This window comes from Odocoileus virginianus, chromosome 16, assembly GCF_023699985.2.
Source record: "Odocoileus virginianus isolate 20LAN1187 ecotype Illinois chromosome 16, Ovbor_1.2, whole genome shotgun sequence".
In the NCBI taxonomy this organism is placed as follows: domain Eukaryota; kingdom Metazoa; phylum Chordata; class Mammalia; order Artiodactyla; family Cervidae; genus Odocoileus; species Odocoileus virginianus.
In genome coordinates this window covers 15310517-15332389 of record NC_069689.1, presented here as the reverse complement: position 1 = coordinate 15332389, position 21873 = coordinate 15310517, and the positions used below count along the sequence as shown (strand labels likewise).

At 43.6% G+C, this 21873-nt stretch overlaps 1 protein-coding gene and 1 pseudogene across 1 annotated transcript in view; both read left to right on the top strand.

Moving 5' to 3' along the window:
• Positions 1–21873, top strand: part of AK7 (adenylate kinase 7) — a 64201-nt gene that overhangs the window by 26139 nt on the left and 16189 nt on the right. The window contains exons 6-13 of the mRNA XM_020899126.2: positions 4002–4112; positions 7983–8063; positions 9361–9449; positions 11346–11436; positions 12989–13066; positions 14553–14702; positions 17703–17831; positions 19056–19188. Coding sequence (XP_020754785.1) covers positions 4002–4112; positions 7983–8063; positions 9361–9449; positions 11346–11436; positions 12989–13066; positions 14553–14702; positions 17703–17831; positions 19056–19188 — 862 coding nt within the window. The remainder of the gene's footprint in view (positions 1–4001; positions 4113–7982; positions 8064–9360; positions 9450–11345; positions 11437–12988; positions 13067–14552; positions 14703–17702; positions 17832–19055; positions 19189–21873) is intronic.
• Positions 19851–21394, top strand: LOC139038769 (V-type proton ATPase subunit E 1 pseudogene; annotated as a pseudogene).

Here is a 21873-nt window from a genome sequence, read left to right as displayed (position 1 = left end):
TCTTCTCCAATACCACAGTTCAAAAGTATCAATTCTTCTGCATTCAGCTTTCTTTATGGTACAGTTAAGATAATTTTAATACAGAAGGATAAATAGAATAGAATATTTTCATTTGTAAGTATTATACAATTTCAATAAGTTGGAGAATCTTAATATACCCAGGTTTTATCCATAGTATCTGTTTTAGAAGCATGGGGACTTCCTCAGTGGCCCAGCAGTTCAGACTCCATCTTCAGATGCAGTGGGCACAGGTTTGATCCCTGGTTGCAGAACTAAGGTCCCACATGCCATGGGGTGCAGCCAAAAATTTAAAAATAGTAATAAAAGTATAGCTATGTATTTGTTTTTTTATACTGAGTGAAGAAGGGGACCAGAGATGACACTGGCTTAACCGGATAGCCCAGAAGAGCAGATGGGCTGTGTCATCACACATACTGATCGGGTGGGAGAAAGAAAATAATGACCAGGGGGAAAAGAGTCCAGCAAGTGATCCACATGGGGAGTCAAACACAATGACCAATTAAAAAGAGGGTCCCACAGAGTCTTACCGGACAACAGGTTCAGCCAGAGTCCTTGAAGAAAAGAGAGATGACTGTACAGAGTCAGTTCTCCACTTCCTAAGAAGATGAGGCCTATCAGTGAGCCTACTGATTGTAATGAGGTGTTAATAAGGCAGGCAGTTTTGGGAAATGGCTACACACATCAACAGACAACAATAAAAGAGTCTTGGTTTTATGCCGACAATACGGCAACTCATCACTTACTGGAAAAGCGACTGATACAAATGGTTGCAAGAGACTAGAACTTGTATGAGAGATGCAAGTTTAAAAGACATTTCACTTGTCATTTGTTTGTAACATGTGAAATTCCAGGGCTAGAGGGAACATAGCCCCGTGATCGGTAGCGAAGTCTTGAAATGTACAAACCAGATCTCAGTCCCAACCAGAAATTGGAGATGACAGCGCGAAGCCTGCAGCCCAGGATTGGCTAGACCTTCTGGGCCCAAGTGCCCGTACGGACCAGAGAGGGTGGGCCAGTCTTAGTCTCAGAATGCAGGGGAGACACTGACTGGCTGTCCAGACCCATGACCAGAGAAGCAGGTCACCTGGAATGTAACTGTTCCTGTCGCAAGGCCCAGCAGAGGGCATAGGGCAGCCAGTCGCAGCGAGCAGGAAGGTCAGTTAGGCAGGCTGGCCACTGTGTCACAGTCACCAGGACCAGAGAGACGCCGGGACTAAGTCCATCCTGAAGGCAAAGCTGATGATAGATCCGATGTGAGGAGGATTGCCACATGTAACTAGTAAAAATACAGGACACCCAGGTAAATTTGAATTTCAGATAAACTGCAAATAATGGGTCACGTAAGTGTATCTCATGCCCGAAAACATACTCATACTTGAAAAAAATATGTATTTGTTTATCTGGCATTCAAATTTAGCTGGGTGTCCTCTATTTTATCTGGCAATCCTACATATAAATGACTGGATATATTTAATAGGTCAGCTAATTAGATGACATGTATTCATTGAGTATCTACTGTGGACACAGAATTGGGACTAACTGGATCTTCCCCCCAAAACTCATTCTTTCTCAGTCTTTCTCCCAGTAGCATCACCACCATGTCTGTTGCTTACCTTCTCTGCCTTCCGTCCATCAGTCAGTTCATCAGTCAATTCTATTAATTCCACATCCAAAATGTCTCCTAAATCCATTGTGTTCTCTTTGTATCTGTGGGCTACCAGGATGGCCTTGGAACTGGCAGCTGCCATCACATCCTTCCAATGCAGCCTCCAACAAACAGCCTAGGTGATCTTGTTCAAATATGATTCAGATCATGCTATTGTCGTTGTTGTTTAGTTGCTAAGTCATGTCTCTGCGACCCCATGGACTGCAGCATGCCAGGCTTCCCTGTCCTCCACTATCTCCTGGAGTTTGCTCAAGTTCATGTCCATTAAGTTGGTGATGTTATAGTCCTGCTTAAAATGCTGAAAATCCTCCCAGGCTCTCATGCCTTCAGAATGACTCTGAACTCCCCCAGCTGGTCCACAAGCCCTGGCAGCCTGGCACTGCCCACCTCCTCCTCTCCCAATCCCCGGCTTGGCTCCAGTCATTTCAGCCCTTCTTCCCATTTCTCAAACCTGCCAACAATTGTTCCGCCTCAGGGGTCTCATCCTTGTGTTCCTTCTGCCTCTCTGATTAATTTTGGGTAAACCCCGGACTCAGATGCTTTGGAATGGTTATTTATCTTAGAGCAATGTGATGTGGTTGGAAGCCTTCTGATTAGACTGTGTTTTTTGAAATCCTGGGACTTTCCTGGAGGTCCAGTGGTTAAGACTCTGTGCGTCCATGGCACGGGGCACTGGTTCAATCCCTGACCAGGGAACTAAGATCCCATATGCTGTGCAGCTCGGTCAAAAAAAAAAAAAAAATCAGAAATCCTACTCCAAGTAGGACCTCTAAATCTGCATGGATTGGGGAGAAATCTGTACCATGGATTTCAGTTTCTCCGTTTGTTCTACAGGAAGTTTTTGTTGAACTGTCCCTCCGAGGGACTCTGTAGGAGTGTGAGTCGCGGAGAAACAGTGGACTGTCGAGAAATATTTTCCATTCCTAATTCTTAGGACAAACTGATATCCTATCTGATGAAGCCAGTTTGTAAAGCCTAAGACAGAAACTTGCAACAGGGTATGTTCTTATTAACATGGGATTGACTTAAGGGAAAGAGGCAGTGTGGAAAAGAAGAAGAAGAAAAAAAAAAAGCCTCACAGTTTAGATTTTTAAAAATGCAACTACAGGGGACTTCCCTGGTGGTTCAGTGGGTGAGAGTCTGCCTGCCAATGCAGGAGACGTGAGTTTGATCCCTGGTTCAGGAAGACTCCCCCATGACAAGGAGCAACTAAGCCTATGTATCACAACTACTGAGCCCACACTCGCTAGAGCCTGTGTTCCTCAACGAGAGAAGCCGCGGCAATTGGAAGCCCATGTACCCAAGCCAGAGAGTAGCCCCCACTCGCCGCAACTAGAGAAAAGTCCACGAAGCATCGCAGACCCAGCCCAGCCAAAAATAAATAGATAAGTAAAATTAAAAGAATAAATGAAAGTACACACATTTCAAAGACTATTAAGAAATGAGTTTTTTAAATGTCTTTATGGAATCACATCTCTACAGTAAAAGAAGACGTTTAAATTTTTAAATTTTGTTTAGATGAAGTGTAAATGATAGAATTTGGGGAAGTCCTTCTGGTGGCTCAGAGGTTAAAGCATCCGCCTCCAATGCGGGAGACCCGGGTTTGATCCTCGGGTTGGGAAGATCCCCTGGAGAAGGAAATGGTAACCCACTCCAGTATTCTTGCCTGGAGAATCCCATGGACAGAGGAGCCTGGTAGGCTACAGTCCATGGGGTCGCAAAGAGTTGGACACGACTGAGCGACTTCATTTCACTTTGGTGGTTCATTGGTTGGACTCAGCACTCTCACTACCAGGGGCCTGGGTTTGATCTCTGATTGGGGAACTGAAAGCCCTCAAGCTTTGAGGTGTGGTCAAAAAAAAAAAAAAGATAGAATTTGACTAGCTGAAACATTTTCAAGAAAGTTAAGTCACTGTAGAAATAAGCAGTAGTTTTTAGAACACTTTGAGCTTAAAGGAAAGTTTTTTTTCTTCTTTTCCATACTGCCTCTTTCCCTCAAGTCAATTCCATGTTAATAACATATCCTGTGCAAGTTTCTGTCTTAGGCTTCATAAAATGGCTTTATCAGATAGGATATCAGTTTGTCCTAAGAATCAGGAATGAAAAATATCTCCTGACAGTCCACTGAGCAGTTCATCACTTGGTCTCTCCACAATTCACGCTCCTACACAGTCCCTCGGAGGGACAGTTCATCAATTCTTCCTGGAGAATCAAAGGGATAAACTGAAATCCATGTACAGATTTCCCTAACATCTTGGGGCTTAGAGGTTTCCATCACGCTAACGCATGGACTCTGGCCTTTTTTCTCTTGTAGGATGACTCTGAGGTCCCATTTACTGAAGAGGATTATCGAAGAAGAAAGCAACATCCTAATTTTCTGGACCACATAAATGCTGAAAAAATGGTTCTCAAATTTGGGAAAAATGTAAGTCTCAAGTAGTAGAACCTTTTGAGTAGGAAAAGCTCTTTTGGAGGAAGCTTGCAATGAGCCTGGTCAGGACCATTCCACTTGCTCTGCATACATCATCTTAGCTGGCTCCCTATCTCTGCATTTAGGTCCCACGTCCTTACACTCACAGACCTCTAAGCTTCAGGCTCCCTCAGAGAGGCAGTGCCCTGGCCCAAGTTCTGGTCCAGTCCCCTAAGATGGAAGCCTTGTATGGGGTCCCCAGCAGAGCCCAGTGTAGATCCAAAGGGTTCGTTGATCCAGAAGAGGCAAGTAACTCAACAGTGGGAATGTGTGTGTGCGTGCTTGCAAGGTTCCCCAGTTAGAGATTGAGCCCTGTCCCTTGGCCGTGAAAGCACCAAATCCTAGCCTCTGGATTTTCAGGGAATTCCCTCTAAGATGAAGTTTATATGCATTTTTCAGAGTAGCTGTAAGAAATAAATGAGATGGAGTCTGGGAAAAGGGAAAATGCAATTTCCTCTTCCTCATTCCCACTTTGGGGCTTCCCAGGTGATTCAACGGTAAAGAATCTGCCTGCCAATGCAGGGGACGTGGCTTCTGTCCCTGGGTCGGGAAGATCCTCTGAAGAAGGAAATAACAGCCTACTCCCGTATTCTTGCCTGGGAAATCCCAGGGACAGAGGAGCCTGATGGGCTACAGTCCATGGGGTCACAAAAGAGTCAGACACGACTTAGCAACTAAACAACGACACGTAGGGTCTAGTTCACCAGCCGCGCCCCCTGCATTAGAAGCGCAGTTTTAGCCACACAGGGAAAGCCCTGGGCACCTGTTACTCTCATTTCACAAATTGCAGACACTGTGGGAAAGAGGTGTCAAGTGGCAGGGAGCTGTGATTCAAACCTGGATCCATCAGACACCAAAGCCTGTGGGTTCTGTTCTTTTTTTCCTGACTCCAAAACTCCACCATTCGATAGAGTTGATCTTGACGCATCTATGTCACTGATCGTTGACATACCTCTAGGAATTCACGTAAACAAAGATAATAGCTTATTAGCCTTCACTTGCAGAAAAGTTATCATGTTGAAATCCATATATTGTAAAATTTGTAGATTTCTCCATATTTATCAAAATATATGACAGGGATACCTTGGTGATGAATTAAGTAGTAACAAGCTAAAAATGGAGAGCTTGCTTACCATGTACCAGGTACTATGCCAGATGTATTACTTACAGTACCTCATGTAATCCTCATATACCTCATAGGTAATCCTCACAATTTTGTGAATTAAGTGATATTATCATTAGCCTCATTTAACGTACGTGGCGTTTATATAGAACCCCCAAACCTCTTAAGTTTCCATCCATTCCTATTTTCCCATAGTCACGAGACCTTCAGTAGTGGTAGGTAATTATAGTTCTAAGACGACACCTAATGGTCTCAGAAGATATTACAGCAGGAACTCTGTTCCCAAAGCTGTGCTACTAGTAAATTTTTTTCTTTTTTACTTTGGCAACACCAACACTGTGAATATGAAATATTTGAAGAAAAAAATATGAGATTAGGAATTCTAATCCATTTTCTGTCCGTTAAGTTATGATCTTAGCCAAGTCATTCAACTTTTGGAGTTAAATAAGTAATATAAAAGGGTTTAGACGAGACAATCTAAATTTCTTCCAGCTTCAAATCCTATATCTATATTATATTAAACCTGTCCCAATATAAAATCCATGATTTCTTGATCACTTACGTCTAAATCACTGGTTGAGAAGGCATGATCACACATGCAAAAATAATGGGTGTGAGTGTGAGTCGCTCAGTCATGCCCGACTCTTTGCGACCCCGTAGACTGCAGCCCACCGGGGTCCTCTGTCCATGGGATTTGCCAGGGAAGGATACTGGATTGGGTTGCCATTTCTTCTCCAGGGGATCGTCCCAACCCAGAGATTAAACCAGGTCTCCTGCACTGCAGGCAGATTCTCTACCAGGGAAGCCCTTATTGGATGTGAACGACAATCTAAAATGGAAAAATAAGGGAATTCCGTGGAGGCCCAGTGTTTAGGACTCTGCATTTTCACTTCAGGGGCCATGGATTCAATCCCTGGTCAGGGAACTGCAATCCGGAGTGCCTGTGCAGTGTAACCATAAATAAATAAATAAAATGGAGAAACAGCATCATCTGAATAACTTTTTTTTATTATAAAAACATGACATATGGCCCATGCTGTAAATGAGACAATCAAAATTTAGTTTTAAAGATCCATTTTTTTATCTCAAGTTTTCTTTTTAAATTTTTTCTTAATTAAAGTAGTGGTGATATACAATGTTGTGCCAATCTCAGCTGTACCGTAAAGAGACTCAGTTATACACATACATGCATTCATTTTATTATATATTTTTCAATTATGGTTTATCACAAGATATTGAATACAGTTCCCTGTGCTATACAGTAGGACCCGTTGTTTACCCATTCTAAATGTAATAGTTTACATCTACCACCCCAAACTCCCAGCACACCCCTCTCTCTTCCCTCCTCGTCAACCCCAGTCTATTCTATTTGTTTGTGAGCCTGTTTCTGTTCTGTAGATAAGTTCATTTGTGTCATATTTTAGATTCTATGTGTAAGTGATATCATACAGTATTTGTCTTTCTCTTTCTGACTTACTTCACCGAGTATGATCATCTCTAGCTGCAAATGGCATTATTTAGTCCTTTTTTAGGGCTGAGTAGTATTCCATTGTGTATATGTACCACATATTTATCCATTCCTCTGTTAATTATCCCAAGCTTTGTTAATCACTCTTTTCTGAACAATTAGTGAGATAAGGTTGATCTGGCCAATTTGTTCATCCTAATAACTCTTCTTTAACCTAGTGTTTTTCATCAAGTAGATAGACCCTTGGAAAGCATCTCGTCACTCACATCCGTTAAGATCCTACCGTGTAGCAGGCACTGTGGGTAGGAGCTGGTCTCACAGCCATGACTAGAACAGACGTGATCACTGCGTCCCTGGGGCTGGTTGCCCAGTATTTATCTACTGTCACCACACTGGCAGCCCTCACATTCATAGTTACAAGCTATACCATAAACACAGGACTGAGGACCAATGTAGCATTCTAAGGCGAGTTCATAGGCTGTCCAGTCCTTTAGGAGCTTTTCTGTTATCATGTTCCCTCCGAAAACCCAGGGGACCCAGTCACCTTGCCCTTGCCTTGACTATCCACTGGTCCAGATGCACAGGAACTTAGATGAATCACAATTCCCTGGTTGCTCAGCTGGTAAAGAATCCGCCTGCAATGCAGGAGACCCCAGTTGCATTCCTGGGTCGGGAAGATCTGCTGAAGAAGGGATAGGCTACCCACTCCAATATTCCTGGGCTTCCCCAGTGGCTTAGCTGGTAAAGAATCCGCCTGCAATGTGGGAGACCCGGGTTCGATCCCTGGGTTGGGAAGATCCCTTGGAGAAGGGAACGGCTGCCCACTCCAGTATTCTGGCCTGGAGAGTCAGATGGGACTGAACAGCTTTCACTTTTCACAAACTTCACTCAGAGACCCCAGTTCCCTCATATTGGTGGTGGTGGTGGGGTGTTCCCATCTCTACTTGGTTCCATCTTCATTTCACGAGTCTCTCTTCACCTTACCAACATCCAGCCTCCCCAGATCAAATCTCAGTGGTGATAGGGTGGGGAGTGTCTGGAGTGATAATTGTACTTCAGACACCAATGAGCATGCTCTAATTGGCTGAAGGATTAACAAGAAGAGGCCAGGAGTCTTTGAAAGAGGTGATGAGATTTACTAAACTGCTCATTTAAAAAAAAATCACTAAAATAATCTGGTTCACTGTGATTTATAATGATACATTTAGGTTTTATTTTGTATTTTATCTAATAGGTCAGAAACTTCGCCACTTACGTAGTGGCTGCTGGACTTCAGTATGGAATGGAAGGAGGCATCTTGCATGCTTTTTTTAAGGTATGACTTTTCTATAACTATGAGGATTTTTTTTAAGATGGCAAATTTCTAAATATTTATTTTTCTAATTTATTTATTTTTCATTAGAAAGAAAATCTTTCCCAGGGTTGGGCCGTTCAATCCCGTGACTGGTGCCAGTGACTGAAACGTCAGTGTCCAGTGAAACTCCCTCTCCTTAGTTCTCCCTCTGCAGGTCCAGCATTTCAACTTGGATGTTTCACAAATCCAAACTGTATCTATGATTACTTCCAAATCTGCAGCTCTTCCCCAGGTCCCATATCAGAAAACTGGGCCACCTTGCACCCAGCTACACCAACCAAAGCCCAACTCTTCCCTCTTTCTCATTCATCACAAGATCCCCACGCCCCATTAGAGACAACCTCCCCAGAATCTCCCTTTCTTCAACCCAACACTCTCGACTCCCATCCACCGACTGGGCGAAACCCTCTCTCGTCCTCACTTGTCAAGGCGTAGGTCTCTCCACTGAAACTCTTCCTTCCCATCATCCCTTCACAAGGAAGTGAAAGTGGAAGTGTTGGTCACTCAGTCGTGTCCAACTCTTTAGACCCCCTGGACTGTAGCCCACCAGGCTCCTCTGTCCATGGGATTCTCCAGGCAAGAATACTGGGGTGGGGTGCCATTCCTTTCTCCAGGGGATCCTAAAGCAAATCCAGTCATTTCACTTCCCTGCTTAAAGCCCTTAAATGGTTTTTCCCCAAGTCCAAAATATCCAGCGATCTGCTGCGGCCCCCACCCCTACCTCTTTCACTCAGGATAGTTAAACAGTACCCAGACTATCTATTTATTTACTGAAATGTTTAATGAAGGGAAAAGACAAGGATTTGGACTCTGTGAAGATCATGGTTCAAATTCAGGGTAAAAGACTTATCAGAAGTCTAATTCCTGGAAGGTACTTTATCCACTAAGCATTTCATCTACAAACTGATAATAATAACCCCCAACCAGTGGGGGTACTTTGAAATTTTAATTCTCATAAAAATGAAAATTAAAGACATTGTGCATACTGCAGTATGTTCTCTCTATGTAGATAACAGGCAGATGACTACTAAAGACAGCTAATGAAAAGTATTTCAGCCCTGAGGTTGCACTTTACTTCTCTTAATAGGATTTGATGAATTAAATCTCATCAGAACTGATTTATAAAACATCTTAAGGTGATTACTTGATCAGATAGATAGATCTTTTTGGATGTCTCCGACTATGGCTGTCTTTGTGAGCTGTAATAGTCAGGCATGTGGAACTGGGGGAGAAATGCTTTTGCTTTTCTTTATTTTAGCTAGCTTGGTTGGGTGAAGTCCCTGCATTACCAGTGTTTGGAGATGGAACAAATGTCATTCCAGCCATTCACATTCTTGATCTAGCAGGGTAAGTGTTCTCCCAGCCATGTGACTGCTCTGGAATTAACTGACTGACACGTTTGTTTCTTACCAAGTGCTAAGATCCTCACGTGTATTATTGTATTTCTTCTTCACAACAACCCTAAGTAGAAGGTACTTTTATCAGCTCCACTTTGAAATAGTGTCTGTCCGATGAAATAGTGATGAAATATTACTGAAATAGTGTCTGATGAAATAGTGTCTGTCATCTAAGAGTTCCCCACTTCCGACAGCAAGTTCAAGTTCACCCTAGGAGCAGAATTGCACATCTTCCAGTGTTTCTCAGACTCACAGAGTATCCCCAGGTCCCCTTATCCTTCTTTGCACATGCTGACTTAGACACTAGGTAAGAGATGGGGTTCACTTTATTGGCAGTTCATCACTTCTGCATTTCGAGTTCCAAGAGCTTCATTCTGTTATCCTCTTGGCTCACCCCACAGGAGGGAGCAGTGCCTCTTTGAGAGTCTTTCTGCTTTCTTTTTCTTTCTCTCTCTCTCTTTTTTAAATTTGGCCATGTGGCTAGTGGGAACTCAGTTCCCTGACCAGGGATAGAACCCATGTCCCCTGCAGTGACTGCGTGGAGCCCTAACCACTGCACTGCTAGGAAATGCCTCCTTTCTGGTTTCTAGATCACCTCCCTTTCTCTCCACTAGTAAATTACTTCCGATCCCAGGCAGGTTTTCAGATTTACTGGGCAACAATGAGACTTAAACTTCAGGACCCTTCCCCTGCGTGGGTCCCTTCCACAGCGCTAAATTTAATCTTTATTATTGTTCTCAAAGAAGGGTTCCCTCAGCTTCGGACTCCGCTCAAACCTCAATCTGCTCCAGGCGACATTGACACTGAACTCGGTGAGACTGAGACAGACTCTTCTTTTCTGCAGAAACCGTACATTACCACCTTACCAGGTTTTAAAGATGTGAAAGCATCTTACACTATTCAATTAGTTAAATTATTCCCATTACACAAGGACTCAGGGGCCCTTTCGGTAGAATCTTTCCCCTGCTAATTTCTTGAAGATTGTCAAATATTTAACAAAGGAAGAAGCTAAAAGAGGAAATGTTCTGTGAAATTAATATAGAACAAATATGAAACAGAGATTTAGACAGGTGCATTTGTTTTATTTCCATTTGACTAGAAAGAGAGCTACAATAGAGGTAGAATCCACAGTCTAGTGACAATCTTCTAGTCACTGATGTTTCTCTGGAATTGTTTTTCATCTGTGTGCAAATCCCTGCTCTGCCTCTCAGTAGCTGTGTGAATTTGGGGAAGTTGCTTAACCTCTCTGGGTCTGATTTTCTCATTTGTGAGATGGGGATGATAATAGCTTACTTGATTGTTGTGAGAATTCAGTGAGGGTAAAACCTGGGGTAGCCCACAGCACAGGGTTGATGGCGTTAAGCACTCAGAAATGTTGGCCATCATTCATTAATAATCCAGGGTGGGAAATCTAAGCCACTCCGTGCTATGTGACTTAAAGAGTCATAGCTTCTGTGAATTCACGTCTTACTTTGTGAAAGACCTTCCCCAAAGCTCTGTCATGAGACTTCAATGAGCTCCTGGGTGAACGGACTTCAGCGACGCAAGTCCTGACAGGGCTCAGCTACTCTTGTGAGCAGATGGATCTGGTTTCCAATCCTGGCCCTTCTACCTTCCCAGTAACTCTTCAGCCTGAGAAATGTCACTTTTAACTCTTCACCAGCTCTCTCCTCTGTAGCTTGGGGACCATCATTCCAACCTTGACCTCGTTGGAAAATGAAGTGAGATAATCCACTAAATCATCAAAGCCCCTGGCCCAAGGGGGTAGCAATCGGTGAATCCTGTTTACATAAGTGAACATCTCCTGTGTTTATTTCCTCTGGGGATGATGTTCCCCGGGGTACAGAGTGATCCAGAACATCATAGACCATGTGCCGAAGCTCCACTACCTGGTGGCTGTGGACGAGTCAGCTCACACCCTGGAAGACTTTGTCAAGGTACAGCCGTCATCCCGGCTTGGATGGCATCTCTTAAATCCTTTTACCCAAGACCCTCAAGGTGGAATCAGGGGTGCTCACAAGACTGGGTGCGGAGTGGGGGTGGGGCCTAAAATAGAACATCCTTCAACCCAAGCTTGGGCTTCCCTGGTGGCTCAGTGGTAAAGAATTCGCCGGCCAATGCAGGAGACTCGGGTTCGATCCCTGCATCAGGAAGAGCCCCTGGAGAAGGAAATGGCAACCCATTCCAGTGTTCTTGCCTGGGAAATCCCATGGACAGAGGAGGCTGGCAGGCCACAGTCCATGGGGTCTGTATAACAATAACAAAACCGAAGCTTGCTATTTGTATCTGCAGTATATGTATGCTGGGAAGTTACAACCACAATAGTCTCTCTCCAGTATCTGCACAGAAAAGAGACGAAAAGACCACTGTAGTGTTCAGACACAAGTCACACACCAGAGTACTAGTGCCTGTGACCTGTGCCCCAGAGTACTGACAGTGGTCAAGCTCTCCAAACCTACTGGCAGCGTGCAGGACCTCTGGGTCTTTGAAGGTCTCCTCTCCTGTCCAGGCTACGCTGGCTAAAGGTCACCTTGTGGCCCAGCTGGCTCAGCCAATGCAGCCTTCCCTTGCCCTTCCCCAGGCCACCCCCTACTCATCTTTTTTTGGGAGGAGGGTCCCACACAGAGTACCATGTGGGATCTTAGTTCCCCAGCCAGAGACTGAGGCTGGGCCCTCTACGATCAAGAGTGTGGAATCCTAACCCCTGAACTGCCAGGGAATTGACCTCTCCTCATCTTTACAGCTCAGCTCAGGGGCTTCCGTGGTGGTCCAGTGGCTAGGACTCGAGCTCCCGCTGCAGGAGGTGCAGGTTCGATCCCTGATGGTGGAAGTGCTTCCGGCCGAGCGCGTGTGTGCTCAGTCACTTAGTTGTGTCCAGCTCTGTGCGACCCCATGGACTGTAGCCCTCCAGACTCCTCTGTCCACGGGGTTCTCCAGGGAAGAACACTGGAGTGGGCTGCCATTTCCTGCTCCAGGGGATCTTCCCGACCCAGGGATCGAACCCACGTCTCCTGCGTCACCTGCATTGGCAGGTGGGTTCTTTACCACTGAGCCTCCTGGGAAGCCCACTGCATGCTGAAAATTGCGGCCATAGTAAGTAAATAAAGATTCACCTTGGACATCTTCCTCTGCACCCTCCCTACCTCCATCCCACCTCCCCTGCAGCCCCGGCACCGCTTTTCCATATTCCTAACATCAGACATCACACACCAGCATCTGAGTACACGTCTGTCTCTCCCTTTTCAGATTGGGAGCTCCCTGAGGGCAGAGGTCGGGCTTTGTTCATCTCTGTGTCCATCATCTGCCTGCAGTGATGATCCTTTGTTCTGTATGGAACAGATAAACCAGTGCATGTCCTCAGGGCTCTCCCCCGTTGCTTTGCAGATTTTTTTTTTTTTTGGTATTCAGTTATGTTTATATTTATTTGAGAAATTTTATATCAAAATCTTACAGGTCAACCAAAATAATATTTCTGTTTTTCTCTAACAGTGCATCAGTAAAAGTACTGGCCCTGGGAAAATCCAGAAAATACCCAAGGAAAATGCTTTCCTAACCAAGGACTTAACAGTTAGTATATGAGAGTTTTTTGGTTTTGGTTTTTTTTCCTACTCTTTTCCTAAAGGTATTGCTTCTTGAGGGATCTGGAGTCAAAAAATCTGGCTTGCACTTTCATTTCAGCTCCTAAGGCACAGTGGACATTCTAACCTATCTTCTTCACTTCTGTGAGCCTGTTTTGTTGGGTTTTGTTTTTTCCTTTTTTTTTTTTCCTTTCCTCTGAAAACCCTTCAGAGATCATGGTCAGAAAATATATTTGAAAGCTGTCTAATGTGTAAAAGGCTATACAAACATTGGATGCTGTTCTCTTTGGCGTCTTTGTAAAATTCAAAGAGGAGGCTGAATTTCTGATTTCATCACCACAACAAGAAAGTACAGTTTTAGCCATGCAGTGCATTCCTCCAGCTTATTTTAGTATATAATCTTTTTTTTTTTTTAATAAATAAAGTCTAGCAAAACTGTTCACTGGGACATGTCTCTAAAAGGACTGATATCTTTGCTTGCTTCTGAGAAGCAGAACTGGGTGGGTGGTGATTGGGGCCAAAGGGGGTACTTCTCCCCTCTACTTTTTTTAAGTGTTGAGTATAGTTGATTTCCACTGTGGTGTTCATTTCAGGTGTACAACAAAGTGATTCAGTATATATACATAATATCTGTTTTCTTCAGATTCTTTTCCCCTGTAGGTTATTACAAAATATTGAGTCGAGCTCTCTGTATGATACACTAGGTCCTTGTTGGTTATCTACTTTATATATAGTAGGGTGTATATGTTTCCCCTGTACTTTTTATTCTTTTGGATTTTGAACCATGAGATTGCACTACTCAAAAAATAGGTAGAATTAAAAAAAAAAAAAAAAACACTTTTTTTTTTTTGAAAGAAGGAAGAAATCTTTCACTCAGAATTCTAGTATCTCTTTTTTTTGGGGGGGGAGCCACATTGCATGGCCAAACCCATGCCTCCTGAAGTAGAACCACAGAACCTTAACCACTGGACCAGCAAGGAAGCCTCCCTACTCTGTGTTTGTGTAACTGTACAAGGCAGGACACTGCCCGTCACCAGAGAGCAAGTGTGGGGAGACTTTGGGGTCACAGGGCCTCACAGCACGTGCTCTGTCAAAACTTGTCATCAAGTCGCTCAGTCGTGTCCAGCTCTCTGTGACCCCATGGACTGCAGCACGCCAGGCTTCTCTGTCCTTCACTGTCTCCCGGAGTTTGCTCAATTTCATGTCCACTGAGTCAGTGATGCTATCTAACCATCTCATCCTCTGCCATCCTCTTCTTTTGCCTTCAATCTTTCCCAACATCAGGGTCTTTCCCAGTGAGTCAGCTCTTCCCATCAGGTGGCCAAAGTATCAAAACTTAGAGCTGTCTTCGTTGACATTCATGTTTAGTGAATGTGTCCATATTTTTCTTCAATAACTTTGGTGATTTGGGTTTGTTATAACTGTCCCATGGTGGGAGGAGAGAGACAAATCTTTGATGTCTTTTTCTCCCTTAGCAAGAGAATATTGACCACTTACTGGTCAATTTGAGGATGGAAGCACTCTTTGTGAAGGAGAATTTTAACATTCGATGGTTCGCCCAAGCAGGATTTGTGGAAAACATCAACAGCATCCTCAAAGAGTACAAGCAAAGCAGAAGATTATTGGTAACTATAACCACTTCCTGTTTAAGCTTCTGATTAAAGCAAAGTACATGAGGCTTTTGGTCTAATTACACCAATGGAAGTACTTTTCTTTCACATGTCTGAATTTCTAAATTCAAGTTCTTTTTCAAATCTGATCCGCTGTCCAGGTCTAACAATCTACATCTATATTCTATGGAAACTTGCCAATCGAATATTAAAAATTTTTAAGTTGACACAGATGACCATTATGTTTGACACCAACTAAACTTGATAGTAAGCCCCAGACTGAGTGTCACAGAGCTGTCTCTTTAAGGGAAAATGTCAGGTACCTTACTGCTCCATGTCTCACCTGGGTGTGCATCTGGGTAGGTAGGAGGTGGGGAAGTCTGGTTATTACTTTGATCTTTTCTGATTGGCCAGGGGATTTGCTGGTCATTTTAATTTTTTTAAAAAAAGATTTTGTTGTTGTTGTGGGTCATTTTTAAAGTCTTTACTGAATTTGCTACAATATTGCTTCTGTTTTACATTTTGGTTTTTTGGCCACAAGGCACGTGGGATCTTAGGTCCCCAACCAAGGATCAAACCTGCGCCTCCTGCATTGGCAGGCGACATCTTAACCACTGAATCAGCAGATAAGTCCCTGCTGATCATTTTAGTATTCACAACTTTCCATAGATATTCTTATCTCCATAATACAGATGAGGAAACCAAAGTTCAGAGAGATGGAGCAATTTCTTCAAGGTCACACAGCTGGTCAGGGATTCAAACTAGCTAAGATGCCAACTTAGCTTGAATGGCCAAACTGTGGAGCCTCCACAGCTCCATCTCTGAAGTCAGGTAAACGCAACACTTGCCCAGATCTTTGGATTTCTCCCAGGGAGGCCTTCCAAAGATGAGAGTGAATATGACAGGAGAAAGCAGTTTGAAAATTACAGTCTATGAGTAGCAGGTGCCCTCATAGTTGAATTGCCATTGTGCATGGAAATACTGAACAAAAGCCAACACAGTCGCCTTTGTAGCCTAAAAACCACACTCTCCTGAAAAGGATGTCTTGTTGAGAATCAGTAAAAGATGTACTGCTTTGCAAAAGAAACAATGATGCTTTTAAGCATCTGAGACACCCAGGATGGCTGTCCTTGGAGACTGTCCCGAAGCACAGAGCAACTCAAGAGGTTAGACTAGTGTTGTCATCTGTGGGTCAACTTAGAACAACACCAAGTCAGAGTGGAGATAGGACAAGACCCCTTAAAGAGACCATGTGGTTTCTGATTAGCAAAACTGGACAGAATATGATAGAAGGAGTAAGCATACCTAAAAATTAAACTGAGTCTGTCCATCCCTGGGGCGTTGCTCAGCATGGCAGCATAGAACAGCAAACATGCCCGAGGGCAATGTAAGCAATCCTATGCTGGTAGCATCAAGCCGAGGGCCCCCACAATTCCTGCTCCTTTAACAAAGCAAAGTCTTCCCTGTGCAGAGCCAGGGGCATTCAGCCACCTTGATCTAATGCCACTCAACAGGCCATTCATCCGACTCTCCTCGCTCTGATCAAAGCTCATCACACTGTTTTCTATACGTGTCTGCTGTGAGGGGTAATATACCAAACACGTGCCCTTGGAGTGTTCTGAGCCCAGTGGCAACCCTGCTTGCCATTATAAACGAGTAAGCTACCAGTTCCTGTTGTGTACCCTGATGAGGTGGCTTCCCTGATGCTCAGCGGGTAAAGAATCCACCTTCAGTGCAGGAGACACAGGAGACATGGGCTCGATTCCTGGGTTGGGAAGATCCCCTGGAAGAGGAAATGGTGACCCACTCCAGTATTCTTGCCTAAAAAAATCCCCCGGACAGAGGAGCCTGGCAGGCTCCAGTCTGTAGAGTCACAAAGAGTCAGACGCCAAGTTCGCATGCGGCACACAAGGTGAGCATACCTACCCCAGGAGACAGACCCACTCTTGGTGTGTGGGTGACACACGACACGTGGCCCTGCCCGGGGGACCACTGGCCCTCACGTCTTGGTGAAAGCATTGCGTGCACCTCGGAGCCCAGCTCTGCATCAAGACTCGGGCCCCGTGTTGCCCTGCTGACTCCTTCCCGCTCCACGCCCACCACCCTGGTCATCGCCATCACCCTGAGCTGACCCGATCATTCCCGTCCACCACATACCTTACCCAGCGCCCCCGCGGGGGCTCTGCTCACTCCCCTCACAGCCTGACAAACACTAATAACAATAGTAGTAGTAGCACTAATAATGATAGTAGTGATCACGATAATCCACTCCGTGTATGAAATTATGTAAGCTTTAAGCACATGGACACTCTGCCTATGGAAAGTTCTTTTCTTTGGCATGTGTTTTTTTTTTTTTTTTAATTTTGAAAATTTGCCTTGCAAAATACCAAGTTTCAGTTTCACAACCATTTGGACCATTTCAAAAGAAATGACTTATTTGTCAGCGGTATTTTTATTTCTGTTAGAAATAAACATTTGCTCACCAGTTATGAAGGTGGTGAGCTTCTTTAGTATTCAAGCAAGTTTTTCAGCAGAGGAAATTGTTTTTTTAATGGGTGTATTTTTTTTTAAAACTAGAATAAATTAACTGGTTTAAAAAGGAAAAGATAATTCAAGACCAAGTTTAATCTAGAAACAATGCTCAGGAGGCAATAAATTAAGCACCTTCCAAGAGTAGACTAGAAACTCTTCTCTCTCTTTACTGTCTTTACAGGGGTAACACTGCAAAGGTGAAATTGTAGTGTGTAATGCTCAAGTACTTGGCTTTTTTTTTTAAGTACTTTTAGGGTACTCCTGAACACAGTTTGCTGTCTGTGTCTTGTCCCCCATGTCCAGATCAGGACACATAGCAGATGCTCATTAAACACCAAGAGAAAGTGACTCTGGGCTCTTGACGAAGGAGTGAACCAGGCTGCTGAATCCTGAGACTTCAAAGGGCTGATCCTTGAAATAAAGAGCACCGCTTAGCTACAGATCATTCAGAGCCCCTGTGTGATCCCTTTTCTCCTCTTTTAGCCTATCAAGATTTGCATTCTCGGACCTCCAGCTGTAGGAAAATCCAGCATTGCCGAAGTTTTAGCCAAATACTATAAACTGCACCACATTAAATTGAAGGATGTCATCTCTGAAGCCATAGCGAAACTGGTAACAATTTTAGCAACTTTATTGGGAATTTCAATAGTTTAAAAATGCCTTTTCTTAGTCTTATAATTAAGAAGTCACTGATCTTCCATGGCATCCTTCAAAGAGATTTGTTATTTCAACTGGAGTTTGTTGTTAGCCCCTATTATGAAAATACAGAATCCCAAAGGGTTTTCCTTCATAAGATGGAAGCATCTTTCATGGGTGGCCCTTAAACTTTTGTCTGTCTCTAGTTGTTGCTCAAAATATATCTTGTATTCTCTCTGTTGACTGGTGGTATTGTTATTCTTCCTAAAATTGTATAGTTGTACAATTTTAAAATTGTATAGTATAGTTGATTTACAATAGTGTATAACTTACACATGAACAATAGTGATTTACAATTTTTAAAGATTATATTCCATTTACAGCTATTATAAAGCATTGGCTATACTCCCAGTGTTGTACAGTATATCCTTGTGTCTTATTTTAGAAATAATAGTTTGTACCTCTTAATTTTCTACCCTTACACAGTCCCTCCCCATTTCCCTCTCCACATTGGTAACCACTAGTTTGTTCTCTGTATCTGTGAGTCTGTTTCTTTTTTGTTATATTTATTAGTTTGCTGTATTTTTTAGGTTCAACATATAAGTGATATCATACAGTATTTGTTCTTCTCTGTCTGATTTATTTCACTTAGCATAATACTCTCCAAGTCCATCCATTTATTGCAAGAGGCAAATTTTCATTATTTTTCATGACTGAGTAGTATTTGGTCATGTGATATAAATATATATCACATCTTCTTTATCCATTTATCTGTTGATAGACCTTAGGTTGCTTCCCTGTCTTGGCAATCATAAATAATGCTGCTATGATTGAGGTGCATGCATCTTTTCAAATTAATGTTTTTGTGTTTTTCAGATATATGTTCTTGTTCAGTCACTAAGTCATGTCTAACTCAACGATGCTTACTAGGTGGTGTCCGTGGGTAGAGAGAGTGTTGGTTCTTAAGTAGTTCTGGCATTAGCACAGAAATAGATTGCTGTTCTAAAAGAGAGTAAAAAAAACCCACAAGACTCTCATCCGTCTTCATAGATAAAAGCATCTTGACCACTTTTGTATGCCTGTCCTTGAGTACCTCCCCTGTTTGGGTACCAGCCTTTTCCAGGATCGTTCACCAGAAGATTTATGAGCAGCCAATCAATGCAGGGCATCATCTGATTTTAATATCTCTGTGATATGTAGGAGGCAATCATTACACCTAAGGATGTAATGGAAGGAGGAGAAGAAGAAGGTGAAGAGGAGGAAGAGGAGGATAACATGGAAGATGCCCAGGAGCTCTTGGAGGGCATCAAGGAAAGCATGGACCAGAACGCAGGTAACCATTCTGTGATATTCTTGTAACAGTTGGTTTTTTCCCTTGCTATAAAAACTACTTCGTGTTGTTGTTCCGTTGCTAAGTTGTGTTTGACTCTTTTCAACCTCGTGGACTGCAGCACTTTAGGCTCCTCTGTCTTCTACTATCTGCTGGAGTTTTTTCAAATTCATGTCCATTGAGTTGGTGATGCTATCACTATCTCATCCTCTGTTGCCCCCTTCTCCTGCCTTCAATCTTTCCCAGCATCAGTATTTTCCAGTGAATCAGCTCTTTGCATCAGGTGGCCAAAGTATTGGAGCTTCAGCTTCAGCATCAGTCCCTCCAATGAATATTCAGAGTTGATTTAAGATTTAAAAAAAATATGATGGGAAAGAACTACCTAAGTTTTAAAAAACTGTGTGTAGTCATAAGTATTTGTAAAGCATCAAATGCTGTAATTAAACAGCAAAGGACATATCAGGAAAAAATATTTGCTACCAAATATGACAAAGAGTTAATAGTTAATAAAATGCTCAGTCAAAGTAATAAGAAAACCATTAAGTCCTGAATAGGAAGACATGGATGAAAAACTTGGGCCAATGATTCACTCATTCAGGAAGAAATAAAAATAAATAGAAAAATTTTCTCACTCACATGATAATTTTAACCAGTTTGTTGAACACATGAATTACAGTAAAGTGTCCCTTTAAACTTTAACTCTGTACTCATTCTTTCCTTACCCTGGGATGGAATTTCAGACTGGTCTCACTGCAGCTCTTATATAATAAGTAAACGGCTTCTCTGTTTATTCATACTTTAAGAAGGCCATTCCAGCCAAATAATCATAAATGAGGTTTTGAAATGGGATGTCTTTAAGGGAGCTTGCCACCCAGGCATGAAAACATCAGCAGCAGTTAGAAAAACAATCATTTCATTTTTATATAATTGAGATCCTCCATCAAAGGGGTAATACTAGGGTTGGCTATGAAAGTGAAAAATCGCTCAGTCGTGTCTGACCCTTTGTGACACCATGGACTGAATTCTCCAGGCCAGAATACTGGAGTGGGTAGCCTTTCCCTTCTCCAGGGGATCGTCCCGACCCAGGAGTTGAACTGCATTGCATACATATTCTATACCAGCTAGTACAGAAGAGTTGGCTAAAGGCCATTCCAAAGTGTAAGCAAGGGCAAAAGAAGAGTTCAACATTGAGAAAGATCAGCTTGTGCAAACGTAAAGAACGAAGATTATGGAATATTATGAGAAGAAAGAAAAGCAGATTGAGCAGAATAAGAAAATTCAGATGTCCAGTCTGATGAGTCAAGTGAGGCTCAAAGTCCTCAGGGCGAGAGATGACCTTATCACAGACCTACTAAATGAAGCAAAACAGAGACTCAGCAAAGTGGTAAAAGATGCAACCAGGTACCAAATGCTGCTGGACGGACTAGTCCTCCAGGGTTTGTACCAGTTGTTGGAGCCCCGGATGATTGTTCGCTGCAGGAAACAGGATTTCCCTCTGGTGAAGGCTGCAGTGCAAAAAGCAATCCCTGTGTACAAAGTAGCAACCAAAACAGACGTTGATGTCCAGATTGATCAGGAGGCCTACCTGCCCGAGGAAATAGCCGGCGGTGTTGAGATCTATAACGGGGACCGCAAGATCAAGGTGTCTAACACACTCGAAAGTCGGCTGGACCTCATAGCTCAGCAGATGATGCCTGAAGTGCGGGGAGCCTTGTTTGGTGCAAATACCAACAGGAAGTTTTTGGACTAAGCCAGCAAGAGGTGCGTGACGTGAATGCTCCCGACATTGGAAGAAGCAAGATGGCCTGATAGCTTCCTCTTTGCTGTCCTCTGCCCTTATTTGTCAGTGGATGCTCTTCTGTAGCTAATGTTTTCCGACTGATGGTAATGATGGGAGTCTCAGTTAGTACAATAGGAAACCTTCCTCTAGCTTGTCTCAAAGTAGCACAACTTCCCGCCATTCTGTAGCTCGCAGTTGCAGGGCCAGGTGTGGGTGCATGCATGTACCACACCTCCTGCTGTCCTGGGCTCCACCATCCAGCCTACAGGCGGTGGGGTGGTAGATTCAGTCCTCCAGTGCATGTGGGCCTCATCCCTTCCAGCAGCAACAGCAGCTTCTCGCCTATGTGTTTGGACCTGGAAGTAGTCTGTAAATGTGATTTTAAGGTCTATTCATGAATCTGCTATATTTATTAAAACACAACATGGAGGTGGAAAAAAAAAAAAAAAAACAAAGTGTAAGCAAGTGTAGACTCGTATCCAGTGGAGAGTTCCTCCCCTCCCATCCTATCAAGGACCTTTGGTTTCTCTCCTCTTACTCACTCCTTCTGCCTTGCTGGTGGCAGTTTCTGATCCTCCAAGCTTGGGCAGGGGCACGGGGGATTAGGGAACGAGGTGGAGGTTCTTATTTAGTCGTTAAGTCTTGTTGACTCTTGCAAGCCCATGGACTGTAGCCAGTCAGCCTCCTCTGTCCATGGGATTCTCCAGGCAAGAATAATGAAGTGGTTGCCATTTCCTCCTCCAGGGGATCTTCCTGACCCAGGGATTGAACCTGGGTCTCCTGCAGTGCAGGTAGATTCTTTACTGTCTGAGCCACGGGAAACCAGGGAAGGAGGACAAAGGTGTAAACAGGCTTTTCCCCTGAGGACCAGCCACCGCCTTCCCCTGGGGCACCGCTCTGGGCCATCC